Source organism: Equus asinus, chromosome 11, assembly GCF_041296235.1.
Source record: "Equus asinus isolate D_3611 breed Donkey chromosome 11, EquAss-T2T_v2, whole genome shotgun sequence".
In the NCBI taxonomy this organism is placed as follows: Eukaryota; Metazoa; Chordata; class Mammalia; order Perissodactyla; family Equidae; genus Equus; species Equus asinus.
In genome coordinates, this window is record NC_091800.1 from 3,428,131 (window position 1) to 3,447,515 (window position 19,385).

At 45.2% G+C, this 19,385-nt stretch overlaps 2 protein-coding genes across 2 annotated transcripts; one reads left to right on the forward strand and one right to left on the reverse strand.

The window, feature by feature from the left end:
* Positions 1-3,748: 3,748 nt before the first annotated feature.
* GJB2 (gap junction protein beta 2) lies at positions 3,749-9,483 on the reverse strand. Its single transcript, XM_044777461.2, has 2 exons — positions 9,302-9,483; positions 3,749-5,878 (listed from the first exon to the last, which is right to left on the reverse strand). The coding sequence occupies exon 2, from the start codon at positions 5,854-5,856 to the stop codon at positions 5,176-5,178; it is 681 nt and encodes a 226-aa protein (XP_044633396.1). The 5' UTR covers positions 5,857-5,878; positions 9,302-9,483; the 3' UTR covers positions 3,749-5,175.
* LOC123288906 (collagen, type I, alpha 1a-like) lies at positions 5,774-9,812 on the forward strand. Its single transcript, XM_070520256.1, has 2 exons — positions 5,774-5,909; positions 7,101-9,812. Exon 2 carries the CDS (start codon positions 8,451-8,453, stop codon positions 9,810-9,812), a length of 1,362 nt encoding a protein of 453 aa, XP_070376357.1. The 5' UTR covers positions 5,774-5,909; positions 7,101-8,450.
* Positions 9,813-19,385: the final 9,573 nt, after the last annotated feature.

A 19,385-nucleotide genomic window follows, 5' to 3' on the forward strand; every position in this document is an offset into this window, starting at 1 on the left:
CATTAAACTGACAGATGACATAAAGTTGGAAGGAATTGCTAATAAAGTGAATACAAGGCTCAAAAAGATCTGGATGAACCAGACGGATGAGCCAAAATCAGCAAGATGAAATTTAACAGGGAAAATGTAAAACCCTGAATTCAGGTTAGAGTAATCCACGTGACATGCATTACAAAGGTAAGACCTGGTTTCACAGGAGGTGGGGGGCAAGGGAGCAGGAAGAGAAGGGGAGAGGGAGTAGTCTTTGTGAAAAACCGGAAACAATGTAACTGCTAATTAATAAGGAAATAGTTAACTTATGGCTCATTCTACGGAATATCGTACATCTCTTAAAAAGAGCAAGTTAGATCTATACATACTGATCCGGAAAGATTTCCAAGGCATATTACCACATGAGAAATTATCACGGAAAAAATTACACAAGAAATGCAAACCAAAATGGTTATGTATGCTCGTGTGTATATATATATAAGTACCTGCAATTGCATAGAAGAAAGACTGGAAGGATATACATCAAGATGTTAATACTGAACTTCTGAGCAGGGCTGTGAAATGAGACTTTCACTTTTGATTTTATATACTTCTTTATTTAATTTTAAATGTAAATATATTTACATATTAATTCTATAATAACGTAAGTCACATTGGTGGCCTTTTAACTGAAAATGAGGAAAGGTGAAGAGGCGGTTTAAAAGCTAACTCAAAGTGCCTTGGAAATAACGTGTGTCCAGAGCAGTCGCCCGACTGCTCAGCCATCCTAGAGAGCTGCACCTCGTGCTGGGCACCATCTCCCTTCTAAGAGGACACTGATGTACGGAAGTGCATCTGCTGCCTTGAGGGGGAGCCAGGAAACTCGGGGCACAGGTACCACTGCTTCACTGCCAGTGGTCAGAGAATGTATTTTATTCTTTCTTACCTGTCTGTACCTAGTAGGTAGGGAAACAGAAGTTGCTTAATATTGAATGAATGAATGAATGAATGGCCAACCGGGGAATGTGGAGCCGTGGAGCTGGAGAATAAGGTTGATAATGAACTTGGATCTATTTTCAGCTATTTAAGGTTCTTAAGTGGAAAATATACTTACTTTGGGTCCACCAGAGGGCAGAACAGATGCTGGAGAGCAGATTCTATAAGCCGGCCGATTTCAGCACAACAGTAACGAAACCTCCTGGCGGCCCATGGGCCCCAGCCCCTCCTCTGGCCTCATCTCCCATTCTTCCTGTGACTCTGGGTGCTGGCCTTTCTCACTCACTGCACTGCTCTTCCCTAAGAGCTCCTTTTGGCTGGATTGCTTGTTCGCTTTTGGTCTCTTAGAAGAGAAGACTTCTCTGGCCCCCCTACACAAAAATAGCAATTTTCTTTGCCCCCTGCACTTCCTAGCTCCCTTCTCTTGTTGAAGTTTTCTCATTGCGCTTGTCTGCAGCACACAGAATCCACAGCATCTGTTCTAGTCTGCCCCTCAACATGAAGGCAGAGATTTTGTTTTGCTCACAGTCCTGCTGCCCAGTACTTCCTGGCACTCAGTACTCAATAAATATTGGCTGAGTAAATGAAGAAAGATGTGCAGGAGTGGAATGGAGTGTCTCAAGCAGTGGAGTCTGCCTCCTTAACCCTGTCAACGTTGGGGAAGATGGGTAGCCCTATGGTGTTGGCTACTATCTTCAGGAATTCAATGTACTAGGAGAATTCTAGACTCCACTCCACATCCTCAGTGTGGCAGGACCATTTCCACAGGTCTTCAAGCTTGACATGTCATCTCCCTGAGCTGCACCCTCCTGAGCCCTTCAGCAGGAATACTGTGCCCAGCAGGCCAGCTCCTTTATGGCGCTGCTGGGAGGGTTAATGAGACCATATACATGGAGCGCTTGGTAACGTGCATGTAAGGTAGTTAGAGACCTCACCAGGTGAATCAAAGCTTTCTTCCTCACGCTGCTGATTTTCCTCTAACTACAGGGTAATACGGCTGTCATCACCTGACCTTGTTGTGCTGTGGTATTCCCTCAGTCACTCCTCTCCCGTCCTACATGGCTAATCTCTCCTCCTCCTCTAATGGACTTATCTCAGGCTTTGTGTAAATGTGCTTTTTTTTTTTTCAAGCTTCCAGCTTATCAAGGTTTGCTTGAGTCATTCCTATCTAAAATATCATCCCTCATCTTTCCAGCTTGGGATGTATCTGATGGAAAACAGATGCCAATAATATTTTACTTAGTGCTTTTAAATAAACTATCATATTTGACTGCCGTTAGCCTTGGCAGGTATTCAGTGAGCCCATTTTAAGATGAGGAAACTGAGATCTGGAGAAATAAGTGAGCTCCTGTCTCCCCGCCACAGACCCCTCTCAGTGCCGTGCCTGCTGCTCTCGAGTTGCTCGTTTAGCTTAGTGAGAGCAGCGATGGGCAGCGTAGGCCCGGCCACCCTCTAGAGCACTATGTTTGTCCTGAGTCAGCCCTGACCCACTCACACCAATTGTGACCCACTTTTTGACAGCTGCACCTCTACGGAAGAGTTGTCTGAGATCCTGATTCTCAGTTTCTCAATAAACCGCGTACAAGGTGGAATTAGCAGCTGGGACGTGCCTGCTGCCTCATGAACTCTCAGAGGTCACGTCCACGGGTGCTCAGCCAGCGCTGGAGGCTCTCCGCAGGCTGGCCCACATCAGCCGTGGACCCGACACAGCCAAGTGGACAGAGTCCTTTGGGGGAATCTTTAACAACAACAAAAGAAGAGCTTTTTCTTACCTGGTACAAACTGTAAATTGATGAATCGAGATATATATTAAGGACGACCATTTTCAGAGTTTAGGCTCTAATTTTCAGGTGTGTGGCCAGACCTCTCTATAAGTTCTTAAAAGTGGTCATTAGTAGTCTGTAATTAGTTTGACCCAGTCTTTTAATGCCTTGAGAATAACAATCTCCATAGCTTGTAGGAGTGAACACAGCGATGTGAAAGTTGCGTGCTGTTTAACAGGCCATGTGCAGAGCACTCTGGAAGGGAGCCGGGGACTATCTCTTATCCTTTTTCTATCAACTGGATGAAAGCTGACTGGTTTTTGTCCTTTTAAATCCATAAAAATACTCACAATTATTGATGTGTAAGATGCTTTGAAGTCCTTAGATGGAAGGCTCATCCTATCAAAAGGACAGAGCCATTGTTGGCTGTCGTGGGGACAGTGCCTGAGGGACAGGCAGGCCCGCAGGTGGCAGCAGACACTCATACATACAGGGACAGGATGGCCTGTTGGGTTTATTTCCCATGGAAGTGGGCACCAAAGAATAAAAAGGAGTTTCATAAGACAGCTTTGGTTACATACAAATATACAGGAAGAAAATCCCATAGAAAAAGACACCTCATAGAATTTTTCTCATGCCTCAGCCAACCCTCACCATGAGTAACATTTTAAAGTGTCAGCTTCCATGATTCTTCTAGGAGCCAAACTGGCCATGTGAAGCCAACTCAGCATTCTCCAAGCTACAAATCCAGTCCATACACCATACTATGCAAGTGTCCATCGAAAACCTGGGAGAGGTGAGCATGGGGTTGGACAGAAAAAAACCTTTCTTTTTCTCTTACCAGTCAATCTTTCCAGTGACAGAAGCTCTTCTGTAACTGGGGCAAAAGACTCCCAGAATGGTGGACAGACACCCTGGTAACTTACCTCTTTGGTGTTATGAAACATAAAATATTAACATACTTATACAAAACTGGATACAGATGAAATTAAAATCTGCTATTCTATTAAAAACTGCAATAGATTTTAAATAACTTATATTTTTAATATTTAAATGACATTTGAGACATTACAAAATTATTTTAGTTACAAGCATGTAATTAAAGCTATTATTTGGTATTACACAGCGTTTTTATAACGCTATTCCTGGCAACACGAAAATGTTTACACTCATTGAAGTATGTTGAATACCATTTGTTGGAAACCATATCGGGCATAATGATAATATTAGGGTTCAATTTGTTCTATAGAACTGCTAAACATTTATCTAAACCCTAGTTTCTATTTTTTTAAAAATGTCTATTAATTCTATTTTCACTTAAAAAATTCAATGTTGAAGAGGGAAACAAACTTTCGAAGTAGACAAAACTCATTTTTAATCATCAGAATGTAGAGTCTAGTCTTTCCATCTGTTCTTTAAAAATAGTACCCCCCCCACCCAATTTGTTCTGCACCATGATGTGTACTGTGGCAATAAAAGGTCCCAGGTAGCCTCTTTACATCAGTGTTCCTCGCGTTTACCACAGTGATGGAGAAGGCACACACTGTGAAGGGAGGGAGGGCGTCTGGAGCCAGACTGCTGTTGGCAGTTGGTGGTGGTACCTCCAGTCTGTATTTCTTATGCAAAATTAGACCTAGATTTATAAAATGAGGCCATTTGCTATCTAAGCCATCACTAAGAACTTGTAGTTTGTTGCCCTTGAGGGAGGCTAAAATGTTTTTATGTACTACATACCACTATTAGCATAGTGGACAGCCTCTCAGTGGCACTGCGGATTATGCATAACTCTAAGGCCATATTTTAAATTAAATGATATACCTAATTAGACACCATTTACATATCACAATCTGAGCCTTCGAAATAGGAGAGACATATAATAGTTTTCAGAACATCTTGTAGATTAAAAGAAATGTCTTATTTTAAAGTTTTCACTTAAAAAAAGTATAACACAGTTTGAAGCATTAACCTTGTCCATCGTTAAGAGACTAAAACTTCCAAAGCAAATAAAAGAACCAAGATTCTCTATGTTTACTTTTAATTCAGGAAAAACGACAAAGGGAACCCTAAGAGGAGCAACTGGACCTTCTTAGTGTTCCCTTTGGGACCTGGCATTTCTCTCCCTTCCTCAAAGAAAGAAATAAACGCCGATATCTTCTGTTAAAATATGAAAGTACCTAACACATATAACCCCTGCCAACACCGGGTTCCATTGAAACTAATTTTAGTAAAAATCAATACAGGCACAGAATTAGCCTCTGCTTTGAAGCTTTAGGAGAGTGCAGCTTCGTCGGAGGCGTGTGGAATTTCATGTGAATCTACAGGAGTTTCCAAGGGTTGCACTTAAGACAAGAACTTTTATGAGGAATGCTGGTGACTGTGCTTTGGCCGATAAGCACAGGCGCCTCATCCTTTCATGCTATCTCTTATCTGATAGCTCAGTAATGTGTTAAACTGGTTTTTTTGACTTTCCAGAACAATATCTAATTAGCAAATAACACAATTCAGTGACATTTAGCAGTATGCAAATTCCAGACACTGCTATCATGAAAACCGTAAAGACAGTCTTTTCTGTGGGCCTGGAAACGAAGCAGTCCACTGTATTGGGACAAGGCCACGCGTTACACTTCACCAAACGCTGCATGGCGAACCCGTCATACATGACATAGAAGACATACATGAAGACAGCCTCAAAGATGACCCGGAAGAAGATGCTGCTGGTGTATGTCCACCACAGTGACCCTTCGATACGGACCTTCTGGCTTTTGATCTCTTCGATGTCTTTAAATTCACTCTTTATCTCTCCTTTAATGAACTTCCTCTTCTTTTCATGTCTCCGGTAGGCAACATGCATGGCCACCAAGAGAGCTGGCGTGGACACGAAGATCAGCTGAAGAGCCCACAGTCGGATGTGAGAGATGGGGAAATAGTGATCGTAGCAGACATTTTTGCACCCTGGCTGTAAAGTGTTGCAGATAAAATCGGCTTGCTCATCTCCCCACACTTCCTTTGCAGCTACAACAAGGATCATAATTCGGAAAATGAAAAGGACAGTGAGCCAGATTTTCCCAATACTGGTGGAGTGTTTATTGACACCCCCCAGAATAGTCTGCAATGTGCTCCAATCCATCTTCTCCTCTGGGCGGTGTGCACTGGAAAAGACAAGATGAACACAGGACAGAGGTGAGTAGTCGGGACAGAACCTGGGATGGCTCTCTGGGTCTCAGGTAAGTAAGCACTCTTCCTGAGTAAATACCAGCTCTTACACAACCTCACTAAAAAAGGTGAAAACAAAACCGACTTAGTTTGCCATAGGATTCAATGTATAGTTTCCAAACCACCTTGGACATGTTTCACGTGCTCTCTAACAAACAGCAGCTCATTCACCTGAGTAATTCACCCAATCTTCAGCACACCATAAAAATTTGGGGGAGGGGAGAAAGCACCACCAGCAGAAGTAGTCACTAACTTTAAGTTAGTGGGTTAACTAACAGTGCTGATGGAACTGTCCACAGACACCCCCTGGGTCTTCCCGGCCCGCACAAGTCCCTCAGCGCCCGAGCAGCATTCCACAGCCGCACCGGCTCGCCAGCCTCAAGCTCTGGACAGTACCGCTGGGCCCGACACCACTGGACTTCACCAGCAGGACCCACCTTGCCTTGGAGGCCAAGTCTCCCTGCAGAGACACCTTCTCTAACATACTTCAATGAATTTTCATGGACTTGGGATGTGGCAGTGAAACGACTGTTACCAATGGTGGAGTTTACATTGGAGGCACCCCAAGTTAAAATTTCACAAAGGGCCCGACTCCCGTTTTCTGTATCAAAAGGAGCATGTTGGAAATGGTCTCTCCAGGGAGAAAAGCCACCACGCACGTGGATTTTTGCCTCCATTTTGTGTGTGGATTGGCGGTCCTCACTGTCACGCTGCCACTGATGCCTCGGCTGTACTCAGGGATATCTGTTTTGAAAAGTGTTGCAACTATGCATTTTTTATTGTGGGCTATGGTTTTAATTTAGAAGTGTCTCTAAAGAGGCAAATTATGAAAAATGACAGAAAATTAACTCAGTGAGTCCCCAGTAACTGGCCCTACAAGGTGACGTCACTGTATTGAAGTTGAGAACCAAAGCTCGCTGGGGTAGTGCGCTACCTTCTCAAGAGGGATTTGGAGAAGCCATGGCTCAGTCTTCCGGGAGCCAGTGGCCTTTTCTCCATCCCAGGATAAGAACTGTGCTCACTTATCCATCGTTACACCCTGTCTGTCTCAATCAACCCCTCTTCCAGACAAGATCCCACCTCTCTAAAATCCTGATGGGTAATCTGTTTTCCGCCCCTTCTAAGCTGTCACCAAATTCTCTCTCTCTTACTTAAAAGCATAATGTTCTCCTCATTTGGAGCAAGTTGGGCCCTGTTTCCCGATGGACTTCCTAAATAGGCTCGGAATGAATGTCTTTCATCACTGCCCAAGATGACGAGATGCCAAGATGACTGTGGGGCCCCAAGGTCTGGCTGAAAGCGTCCTGTGCCTCTTTGGTCAGAGGAGGCAGGAGAGACATGGAGAAGAGTCATGGAAATGAAAGGTACGTAAGATTGAAATATGCTCAGAAACCTTTAGCCCTACTCAGCTGGAAAAAGAGAAACACAATTAGAAAAACCAGTGGCTTAGTCCAGGTTCTGCTGTGACCCTTGACTGACTGATTGATTTGCTGAGGGAGACTGGCCCTGAGCTAACATCTGCGCCCATCTTCCTCTCTTCTGTGTGTGGATCGCTGCCTCAGCGTGGCGGCCCACAAATGGTGTAGATCCGGAACCGGGAACCCAGCTGGCCGCAGAAGCAGAGCCCGCTGAACTCAAACACTAGGTCACTGGTCAGGCCCCTAGTCCTGACCCCTGCAATACAGACTGTCTGGGAGGTCTCTAGGTGTAGCAAAGGGCGAGCTGCCAGAGGCTCCACACCTCAGTCTAGTCCTGCCCTAACAGCAGGACCAAAACTCCTATTTTAACCATCTTAGGAAATTAGACGCCCCAGTTTTTCCCTGGCACTTACTAAGTGGAGAACAGGACACTCACTGAACTAAACTGTCCATGGTTTATAGCAACACATTTGGCTAAAAATCGAGGCCTGGGGCTTGTGCCTTGCCCTCTTCCATAGCACCAAACACAGACCCCACACTCTTCTATAAACCAGCCCAATCACCATCAGCTGAGAAAAATACAGCTTGAAGTAAACCCTATGTTGTTATTTTTTAAAGCTCTTGGTTGGGTTGCAAATACCTGTTCTAAAGATCTTTTCAGGAAGAGGAGCAAATTAAAATTGGATCCCAAAATGGGATATGGGTAGTAGGTCAAGATGGACTAACCAAGCAGGATGAAATTGTTCTCAATGTTCCATCAGCAGGGAGCTGCCCTCCTGCCCTTCCTGACCTGGCAGGTGGGTCCCAGGCAGGCTCCTACCTGGCCAACGCGCCCTGCAATTGTTTGGAGTGCTGCCAGAGGCAAGTGGAGGAGCTGGTTCTGTTCCTTAGGGAAGGCACTGGGTGAATCACCAGGTTCCAGAAAAGCCGAAGCGAATTCTTTACCCCTGAACTCTTCTCAATCCTTACTTTTTTGATGGTTGATCTCGACTAGCTGTCTCCACAGAGAGCCCCCACCCCTCTCCAGGAGTCTGTAATTGTGACCGACAGCACACTAGTTTTGGAACAGACTCAAAGGGCAAATGGGGACATGACTGTCGCCACACATCTCAAGACAGAGTCCCAAGGAAATGATCGCAGGTGTCCAGCTATCAGAAGCTGGAGGACGCACGCCGTGTGGGCTGACTTCCCGCCTCCAGGGAGCAACACCGAAGGGCGAGGCAACTGTCCTCAAGAACGCGTCTCTCAGCTGTGCACTGACCCACTGGTAGACAAGTGCCTAACAGCTGGAAAACAGCGCCTGGAAGCAAACGTTCCTGAATTGTGTAGGCAAAAGAGAAGCAACCCAAGCCTCGACTCGGTGCCCCCGCGCAGGAGCGGGCGTTCCCGCTCACCCGCCCGCCGCGGGCCCGGGCTCGTCCCCGCGAAGGCGGCGCGGGGGGCGAGGGTCAGTTTCCTCCAGGGAAGGCTGCCGGCTCAGCAAACTCAATCGAGTTTTCCCCCCAAGCTAAGCCTTCGACCAATCAAAAACTTTCAGAGGCGGCAGCTAAAGTACCCCGGCGGCTGTGCGAGCACTTCCCCGCAGGAATACCACCGACGACCACACAGTCACGTGGCGGTCGAACTGTCCCGGCTTCCTCCCCGCCCCCGCGCCCGGCGACCAACCCTGGGGGGCGGTGGCCGCGTCCCCTTCCCCAGCCGGAACAGCCCGATTCCAAGTTCAGAACTCGGCCCAAGAAACCCCCTTTCCAAAAGTCCGCTCTCGCCACCTGCCCTCCACCCCAGGTCCGCTGTCGCGACAGCCCGGGACAGGGCGGGCGCCGGGGCCTCGGTGCGCGCCGGGTCCAGCCTGGGGCCCGTGTTCCCCGGCCGTCCCGGGGCGCTGAGAATCGGGCGCCGGCCTCTCCGCTCCGACCGGGGCGCCCCGGCGGGCGGCCTCACCTGCGTCGGCGGGAGCGAGCGGCGGGGCTGGGGCCGGGGGCCGGGGGCGCGGGGGGCGCGGGGGCGGCCGGGGCACTCCGCCGGGCCGGCTGCTGCTGGCCGGGCCTCTGTGGCGCTCGCTGCGGGCCGGGCGCCGCCGCCTGGCTGGGAGTCGGGGGGAGCGCAGCGCGCCGGTCGCGTCCTGGGCACCTGTGCGCGCCGGCCGCGCCTTTTAACCGCACCCCACACCCCGCCCCCTCCCCGCGGCCGTGCAGATCGCCGCCGGGGGCGGCTCCTCGCCGCCGGGCCGGCCCCGGGGCTGCGGGCGGGGCGCGCCGGGCCTCCCGGTACCCCGAGCGCCCCTCGAGGCCCTGGAGAGCCGGGACCCCCAGTGCCCCAGCCCCCGAGCGCGCCGACCGCTCCCGCCCCCCAGCCCCTCGGCGGCCCGGGGTCCGAGCGGGGAGGGCCTGAGCCCGGTGACCTAAGATCACGCGCAGCCCTAGGCCTCGGCTCCCTGCATTTTGGGGAGTGAGGGGGGATAAAAGATCATTGTTCCTGTTATTGTTATTTCTACTTAGACTAGTTCAAGAGTACTATTGTATTTAAAGCTCTCCTTTAATTTGAAAAACAGGCGTTCCCAACGGTTTGAAGATTTAAGTTGAGGCCGCGGAGGTTCCAGGCCCCGGCCGCGCTCTCCGCTGTAGCGCGGACGCGCAGAGGCGGTTCCCTCCTTAGGATGTGGGTTCAGAGCGGGCGAGGAGGTGGCGCCACCAGTGCTGGACAAGCCCCCGATTCTTTCTCTCCCCCAAATCTCACAGGCAAACTTCGCAAACGCCGCCTTGAATTCCCTAATTGATTCGATCACTTTGGACAATATGCCAAGAGCAGGGGGCGGGGGCGGTGGGAGTGGGGGGACACAAGTCTGGCTTTTGCCAAGGCTGGCGCGCGCGTGTGTCTCCGTGGGCCTGAACGTCTAGCCACCTGCGCCCCAGCGGAGACTGTTTCCCCTGGGCCCAGATCACTTCTTCCTCCTTCCACAGGCGAGAAATCGCAGGAAAATCGCAAGGAATCGTGTCCACCGACCCTTCTTTCCCCTGCACACGCACACGAAGGGGGAGCACTGATGCGATTTCTGAAGATCCCTGAGCAGCTCGGCTCTTCTCCCGGAAGCCTGTGCTTGGAGTGTGAGGGCTCATTGTTCACGTTTGGTTGGGTATTTTGATGTCTTGAGATGCAGGTGACAGGAAATGGATATTCACAAAGCAAGTGGTAGTGATGCGGAGTCGGTGAGCCGAGGAGTCGAAAGAAAGATTTCTTAGACTCTCAAGATCTGGCAGTAGTGCTCTTTTATTTAGAGAATAGTGTGGAATAGCATGGGGACAGGACCCATGGGCAGGCAGAGCTCCTGCTGCTGCCCTGAGTTGAGGGTTAGGGCTAATTTTATAAGGCATGGGTACGTGACTTATTTTTACTGGAAAAAAAGAAAGAGAAAAAGATGATGTAAAAAGTCATTAAATGATTTCAGTGCAGATGGGGTCTGGTTATTGTGCGGTCATATCACTTTAGATACAAATCTGGCCATATAGATCGGCATTTGGGTGAGGATGCCCTGGGCTTCGTTCCCTGGGGCGGTCCTAATTCATACCATAAAAAAAGTCCACTGGGTCGTATAGTTTGGCATGTAGGCCAGGTCACCTTGGGCTTCTCTAGCTGGGGCAGCCTTAATCCACATCAGTAGCAGAATTAAAATGGCAAGAGCAGGCCACTTTGGGGCATTGCGTCCAGCCTTCGTGGCTGTCACCTGCTCAGGTACCTTGCTTCATGATTCCCGCAGAAAGCCAGGCGTGCTCGCTCTCACGCTCGACTATGCTTAGGTCAGGTTTATGTTAAGCAAAGGTGATGATTCATCTTGGCAGGGCAGATGTGGCCGCAGAAGTGGATTTCCCGTGATTGCCACCATTAGCGTGAAGGTATTGACTTTTCCTTGTAAAACTAGCGCCATCGCCATGGGCCAACTCAGGCCGTTCTTGTACGGGCGAACAGGAGTTTTGTCCCGCGGTTGCTGCCCCACCTTCCAGCTCTAAGTCTTAGTCTGTGAGGGAGTGTCTGTTCATGCAGAGACGAAGCCCCAAGGGCTGCCAGAAGCCCCACACGGCCAGCTGAGAGATGTGCTGAATCGGCTGGTTAGAAATTACAGGGCAAACCCGGGTGGGTGGAGGCGCCTCCCGGGTCTGAGAACACTGCAGGGGGGCGGGGGGAGGTGACGGGGCGGGCGGGCTGGGGGAACCTAGCTGTCAGGGCCTGGGGGGCTCCTCCTTTTAGCTTTTTCGGCGGCAGCGCTGTTTAGTCCGCTAGAGTCCCGGCTGGGTTGGAACGAAGGAAGCGTCTAGAACCGTTGTGGGAAGATGGCTGGTAAAGATGGTTTGGAGGGTGGAGGTTGACTCACTTTCCCCCACTGAAAGATTTCCCCTTGGGTTTTAGTGGCTATGTCATGATTACAGGGAGCTGTTCAACTTCCTTTTCCTTGTTTCCCCTGACTTGTTCTCCTGATTTGCCTAATTAGTGTGTGTTGTTGGCTGAATGTACATCACAGCCACTGGGTATTTGAGGATATATAGTTAGACCTCCTACGGCTCTTCAGTCTTAACTTACAGTTCAGCACTTGATTTTATTCTGTTTTGTATGGTTTCTGTTGTGTTTCTGTGTGTTGGTGTTTTCTTCCTAACCAGACTTGGATTCCTCTTGGGCAGGGAATCTTATGTTTGTATTTTTGTGTCCTTCAGAGAAGCGGAGAGAGAAGATGAAGGAAGGGTGTCGAGTCTGGATATCTGAAGTTATTGCCACACGTGCCTGCTGCTTGATGGGCACTTTTGTCTCGTTAACTTGTAGGCACTGAACAAGATAGAGACTAGTTTTTGACGTGGTTTTATGGGAAGAACTCTGGTGTCTCTGGATTGGTCTTGGATGAAGCTAATCAGAGGACAGGCAATGCCCAGGGAAGATGGAGCACTTCCCGGTGACTCCTCGTGCTTAGCCAGTGAGGATCTGCTGCAGCCACACCTGGTCACTTCAGAGTGTCAGACAGACGGGTGACTAATACTTTTACATACATACTTAGTAGCAAGCAGGCAAATCCCAGGTGTTTATAATTGAGCTGAACTTTTATGCAGATGTTTAAAGTGATGCAGTTGTCAGGTTATAAGGTGAAATGCTAATGTGTAAAGTTATTTGGTATTTTAATTTGACAGTCGTTTTATAAATAAACCAAAAAGAAAGAAGTTGCTATTGTGCAAGAAATCAGTGTGAGACAAATAGTATTTCTTAATATATTATAATGAATGAATGCTTGCCAGCTGCCTAATGGGGTGGCCTCTTGATTCCCCCTGGGAAGGATGCTCTGAATGTACATAACAAATACCTCAGTTAAATCTCTGACTCATGCATCATATGAAGGTGACAGCAGAAAATGTCTCAAGACAAGAAGACACATATTCTTTATGTATTTAACCACCAGATGGAGGAGGGCGAGAGACCCTTCCTGACACCTCGAAGTTTTAGAACAAGTTAGATCCATTGAATAATTCTTAGCTATTAGTTATTAGAGGCATTAGATATTGGCCTACACCCACTTTCTTGGCTTTGCTGTTGAAATATTAGTCATATTAATAATAGGAAAAAAAAAAGAGAAAGTTCAGCTCTCCTCAAAACTGGAAACTGAAGCAGTTGGAAACTGAAGTCTGACGAGCCGGTGGCACCTCTGGGTAACTAACGACGACTTGTATCTGATAACACAGTTTTAAAGCAGGAGTGGCCCTGGTGTGATCCTTTTTAATTTTTGTGGATAATTATTACAGGAGACAACCATTTCACTACGATTTCTCCCTGTGTCATTGACCCTCACTTACGTCTCCTGAAAATTGTTAACGTCAAATCATTTAGGGGAAAAAAATCAATTGTGACATTCAAGGAGTAAAAACAAATCTCAGAGTTCAATAATTGAATTGTTCTTTTCTCTGCTTTCAAATTAAAGACATCTCGTAAAAATTCCAACTTTTGAGTTGTGGCTGAAACTGTTATAAGCCTTTCCGTTTCTCTCATCCTGTTCTTATATTCACACAGAAAATATTTTGGGGAGATTGGAGTTGCTGGATGTGTCTCAGTTGCAAGGCAGTGATAAAAGAAGTCCAATTCCTTGATTTACTGAGTGAGCACGTGTTCTTCCTCGCACTGTGCGAGACACACTGTGTGTGTCTGACATCAGTGGAGCTCTTTTGTGGCTACTAAGCAGACTGGAGAAGTGACAAAGATACTTCCACATATGTTTGTATCAAAAGCACATGTTGGTCAAGATGATTTCACTCATATGTGGAATATGAACAAACACATGGACAAAGAAAACAGTTCAGTGGTTACCAGGGGAAGGGGGTGGGGGGTGGGCACAGGGGGTGAAGGGGACCACTTATGTGGTGACGGACAAGAAATAATGTACAACTGAAACCTCACATGGATGTAAACTATTATGAAGTCAATAAAAAAAAAACCCAGGAAAACAAAAAAGCACATGTTGGTCAGAAATGACTTCAGAGCTATAACTCTCCTGGCAGACCTTCTAACGAATGGAACAATTAAATTCTGTAAGCCATGGTGGCTTGTCAAAATGGACATTCTGCATCATTCACAAAGGAACAAAAGAGATTTCTAGGTTTTAGTTTGTGCTAGAGCCACATTGTGTTATACAGCATCTTGAAGAGCTTTTGGAATAAGTTAGGGTACAGTAAACACTCAGAAGTTGCTTTAGTAAAAAAAATATATATATAGACCTAGGTTTGACAAGGGACTATCGAGCAGATTCCAAGGTTATATTATATTTGATAGACTGCAGCAGCTTTAATGAAATGCTATTCTAGAATGTCCTGAATTTGAATTTGTCACTCTCTGGAAACCACTGACTATGTCGTCAGTTTGGCTTCTGAGGTCCCCGTCGGGTGGATTCTCTGACTTGGAAAGTGCCTCTTCAGAACTGGGTTTGTGTGTTAACTCTTCGTCTAACCTTCTGCTTAAATTGTGTCAGAGCTATTTCTACTTTGGGAGAAGAAGCTCATATTGGAGTGTAGAGCTCTTTGATTTAATCTCGTCCTTAAAAAAATCTCCGTGCCAGGAACAAAAGGCGCTTGCAATACCCAGAGGGTGCAGTAGAGGGCACTGGGAGGACTTGTCAGCAAGTCTGTAAAACGAGCGAACTTGGAAGAGTGGGAGAAAAATGGACAATCTTTTCTTCTAGCCTAGTGTTGCTTGTCCTGACCTAGTTAGTAGGTTTGGAAATAAATTTCTTTGTTCCTTTTTTTCAAAATGGAATAGAAAATATCAGAATGCGTTGCTCTTATTAAGTAATGTTTTATGAAATGTTTGTTCTGTGTGTGTTTTCATATTCTTATATGTATTGGACCCAACGTAGAACGTACTTTTTGCTGTAGATCTCTATCACAAAAAGTTGGAAAGCCACTGTCCTATTCCACTTCCAGGGCAACAAGCCCGTCACTGTGGCTCAGGGGCAATGGTGTGTCACTGTGAGGAGACACAGCCAGGCCCCAGGAGCAGCTCCTGGCTCTGCTGTGCGTTATTGAAGCGCAAAACCCAGTGACCCAGAAACTCCAAGCTGGTGAGGTTTCTCGATGGTTGGGCTGCTTAACGACCTCAGTTCAGCCTGGAAAATGACCTCCCTCCCTTAGGCTTGTTTCCTCAGTGCTCCTGTTTCTGATCTGAGTATGCCATGTGAATGCTCCTCTCTGACTGAGCGTGTTGGGTTTATGGGATGGATGCATAGTAACATTTGATCAGGTCTTTTACTCACAATAAAATTATTTGTCTAAAAAAGGATATATATAATGCTTTGTTGTTTAGTATGCTCAAAAGTCATAGATCAGCCTTTTTCTAAAAACTTGAGGTCATAATAGTTGATAACGTTGTGAAATTTCAGTTGTACATTATCTGTCCATCACCATATAAACGTGCCCCTTTACTCCTTATGCCCACCCCTGAACCCCCTTCTGCTCTGGTAACCACTAGTCTGGATCAGCCATTTTAATGGATTATGTATTTGAAGAACCAGATGGAGATTTTTAATGTCAAAAATATGGATTGAACTATTGTACTTTGGGAAAGAGAAGACAATAAACAGAATGCCTTTTATTGTTTCTTTATTGCCTTTGAAACAGATCAGTGATGGCGGGGAATGTAGAGTGCCGGGCTGCTCTGCTCAGGGATGTGGCGGCTCCTGCACATGCGCTGCACTGTTGGCCAGTCTGGAGGATCTTGGCATCATCACCTCCAGCCCCGTCTGACAGGACATTCCTTGTCTCTCCCAGGCTGTATGACACTGCACACTAGGCTAGCAGATGGATACGCTTTGGAAAGACACAATCCCCGCTTACAATTTACCAAAGGAAAAAGGACTGTTGCAGATGTAACATGTTTCAGTGACTAATTTAGATTGTGTAACTGGCACACAAAAACACATCCACGTAACTGAAGGAATCTCTGGGTATAATCTAATGCAAAAGTCACTGTGATAATCATTGATCCACAACTTGATATCCTGAAGTATGCAAAATGCTTTATGTTTATGCTATTGGATAACTCTATGATGAAAGTAATTTTAATCTCGTTCTACAGAGGTGGAAACTGAGTCTTAAAAACCAAGAGATTTTCAAATCGAGGCAACCAGTTTTACTAATTTGTGTCTTTTCAGAATTTCTTTATAATGTGATATGAGTCTATATGTGACTTGAATCTATAGAAATATAGATGACTTTTCTTCCCTCTTTAAGACAAAAGGTAGAGCATTGTGCACACTGTCCTACACTTTGCTTTCCTCAATATATCATGAGAATATTTTTATACAAGTAAATGAAGAGCTTCCTCATTCTTTCACACAGCTTCGTAGTATTCCATTATATGAATATATAATAATTTAATTAAAAATCCTTTATTGATAGCCATTTGGGTTGTTTCCAATCTTTTGCTATTACGCACAATACTATGGCTTCTGCTTTCAATTAGGATATAGAATGCAAAATACTATTATTCCTAAGGTGACAATAACAAAAAACCTGCTAAGATTAAAATCATACTTTTCTATGGCAATTATCAAAGAACCGTGGACAGAGTAAACTTTGACAAACTGAATTATAGGGAGTGATGGTGAGCAGAGTGCCACAGCTGCTTGCATATCTGGGGAAAACCACCTGGTTTGTGGGAAGGTGGAGAAATAGGCCTCCTATAGCTGGGGAGACTTTATAGAGTTGAGGAGAAATCAGCCAGGACTTTAATAACCCTGTGGGGTACCAGATGGGTTGAAATTTAGAAGTGCCTCAAATGAAAAAATAAATTGTTTGTCTCAACAATCAGCCTCCCCCACAATTTTACTGCAAAAACGGTAGTGTAGGCAAGGTTGGAAAACAGAGAATGACAAAATTTCACAGTGCTTGAATTTTGGAGTGGTTCTGGGGTTGAAGTCAAGGTGAGCCAGCACTATATCACCTCTGTGTCTCAGTCTCCTCTTAGCTCAAACACTGGGAAGATCAAAAAGATCAGCCACTTCACAGTGGAGGTGTAGGAAACTGAGGGTAGGCTGAAGGGCAAAAGGAAATGTCCTTGTTTCCATTATACATCAGAAGCACACTCAATTTAATTAACACTACAGCTCAGTCTCAGATCAAATGGACTCAATGAAATCTGAAGGATCAAATCCTCATTCTAGCAACCTGTCAGAGAAAAAGACTTGCACCACCAGAAGAAAACAAAAACAAGCAAAACACTCCCAGAGACTCTTATATGCAATGTCCAGCATTCAGTAAAAAATTAGAAGACGTGAAGAAACAGTAAAATGAGACCCATAATCAGGAGGAAAACAACAGTCAATAGAAGTAGACTCACAGGTAGATTGAAAGGTAAAAAGGATTGAAAAAATATATAAAATGCAGACCCAAATCATAGGGAAGCTAGGCTCTACCATAGGAAAGTGACTATACCATGCAAAGTATACTTCAAAACAAGGAGATTACCAGAAGTAAAAAAAATTTCAAATGGCAAAAGGGTCATTTCATCAAGAAGACATCAATCCTAAATGTGTATGCACTAAATAACAGAGCTCCAAAATACATAAGGCAAAATTGAAAGTACCAATGGGAGAAATGATAAATCCATATTCATAATTAGAGTAACTGACTAATTGCTAGACCATGTACACAACATATACATTTAGGGGACACAATTCAGTCCGTACAATTCCTAGCAAGACTAATCAAGAAAAAAAAGAGAAAAACAAATCATCATTGTTAGGAATGAAAGAGGGGAAATCACTACAGATCCTAAAGATGTTAAAACTTAATGAAATATAGGAACAATCTTATGACAGTAAATTCAATAACTTAATTGAAATGGACAATTTCAAATGCCTTAAAAAACACAACTTATCAAAATAGACACAAAAAAGAAATGGAAAATATATCTGTTAAGCAAATTGAATTTGTAACTAAAAACTTTTCCCATAAAGAAAAGTCCAGGCCTAGTTGGCTTTACTGGTGAATTCTATTAACATTTAAGTAATATATCATGCCAAATAACACTCTAATAATTAACCTTGTATATATGTCATTTTTTACATATATATATACTTGTATAGGATAATGTCCCCTAAAGTGAGTTTGCCGAGTCAAAATATATGTGCATTTGTAAATTTGACAGATATTACCAAATTGCCTTCCATAAGGGTTGAGCCAATTTACACTCCTGTTAACAATGAGAGTGCCTGTTTTCCCACAGCTTTACCAACAGATTTATAATAGATTTAAGAATTCACAAAAATTTCATTAAACATGTTATATGAAGTAGCTAACAAAGAATATTTCTCACTGGCTAATTCTTAAGACTTTTATTTTCAGAAAATGTGTGTATCCTTTTTACTTCTCTGTGTCCTTTACTTTTTACTTGTTAATTACTGGTCTAAAATTTGAATTAAGATGGCATGATGGGCTGAGTGTATGAGGTCTTGGGAAAGAAGTGCATGGGGGGAACTTTCTTGAACTTTGAGTTAAAGATGAGTACTAATCTCTTCCTCCGGATGTTTTATAAAACCTGCTAACAAGTAGAAAAATTGGTAGTTTTGAGTTGCACTTCACTTATCTTAGAAATATTAGGAAATAGTAATCTAGAAAAAGGAAAGAAAAGAGTGAAGGATGTACTTGATGAGCATCTCTTTAGTACTTAGGAAAGACTTTCAAAGAATATGCGTATTTTGAATTTAAAGAGAGATGGAAACTGAGTTACAAGGTTTGTCTAGGTGACTTTGACTCTGGCAGCATGTCAGTAGGACCTATTCTGGAAGTTTCCCCTTCCCATCTCAGATAGAATGATTCTCACCAAAATATCATTAAAAAACTTGACAAATAACTCAGTGAAGAAAATGAAGACAGGGAGGTTCCAAGTTGCCAGAAATGAAGAGCGAGCTGAAGACCAGCACTGCGAGTAGTAAATGGACATGCGGGGGCCGATAGGAGGAGGAATTGAAATGTGGTCAAGCTGATGATAACTTCCTCTGAAGAGGATTTAGTTTTGCTTCTGGATGGCAGTTATGGTTGATGCAGTGACGTCAATCCAATCAAAGATTGAATGGATTCAAAGCTTGGCTTTAGACTTGCTGAGTCTTGCCCGATTTCCAGATTACTCTTACGCCCAGAGGTCCAAACTGAAAGGGTGGGGTATTTACCAAGGCCTGTCATCCAGTGGGCCCTGAACTTCAATTTTTATTCTCCTAGTCCCCTGAGATTGCCAGAACCTCTGCTCAGCCTCTTAGCTTCTCAGCCATTTTTGTTTGTTTGTTTGTTTGCAAATTGGTAAGTGCCTTGTGGGTGAAATGGTTTATCTGTCTGCTCATCGTTTTCGTCTGGGATCTTGGCCCTGAAAGTCCTGGCTGTGTTGGTAGTTCTCTGATGCTTTCACACATGTTTTGCTTACGTTGTCCAGCTTCTCTAGCTGTTCTCAGCAGTAGAGTTTGTCTTGGATAAATCAGCCCACCATTACTTGAACCAGAAATAACCTGCTTGAT

Coding starts and splice junctions, on each gene's coding strand:
- LOC123288906 (XM_070520256.1), top strand. CDS start 8,451: ATGACTGTCGCCACACATCTCAAGACAGAGTCCCAAGGAAATGATCGC.
- GJB2 (XM_044777461.2), bottom strand. CDS start 5,856: ATGGATTGGAGCACATTGCAGACTATTCTGGGGGGTGTCAATAAACAC.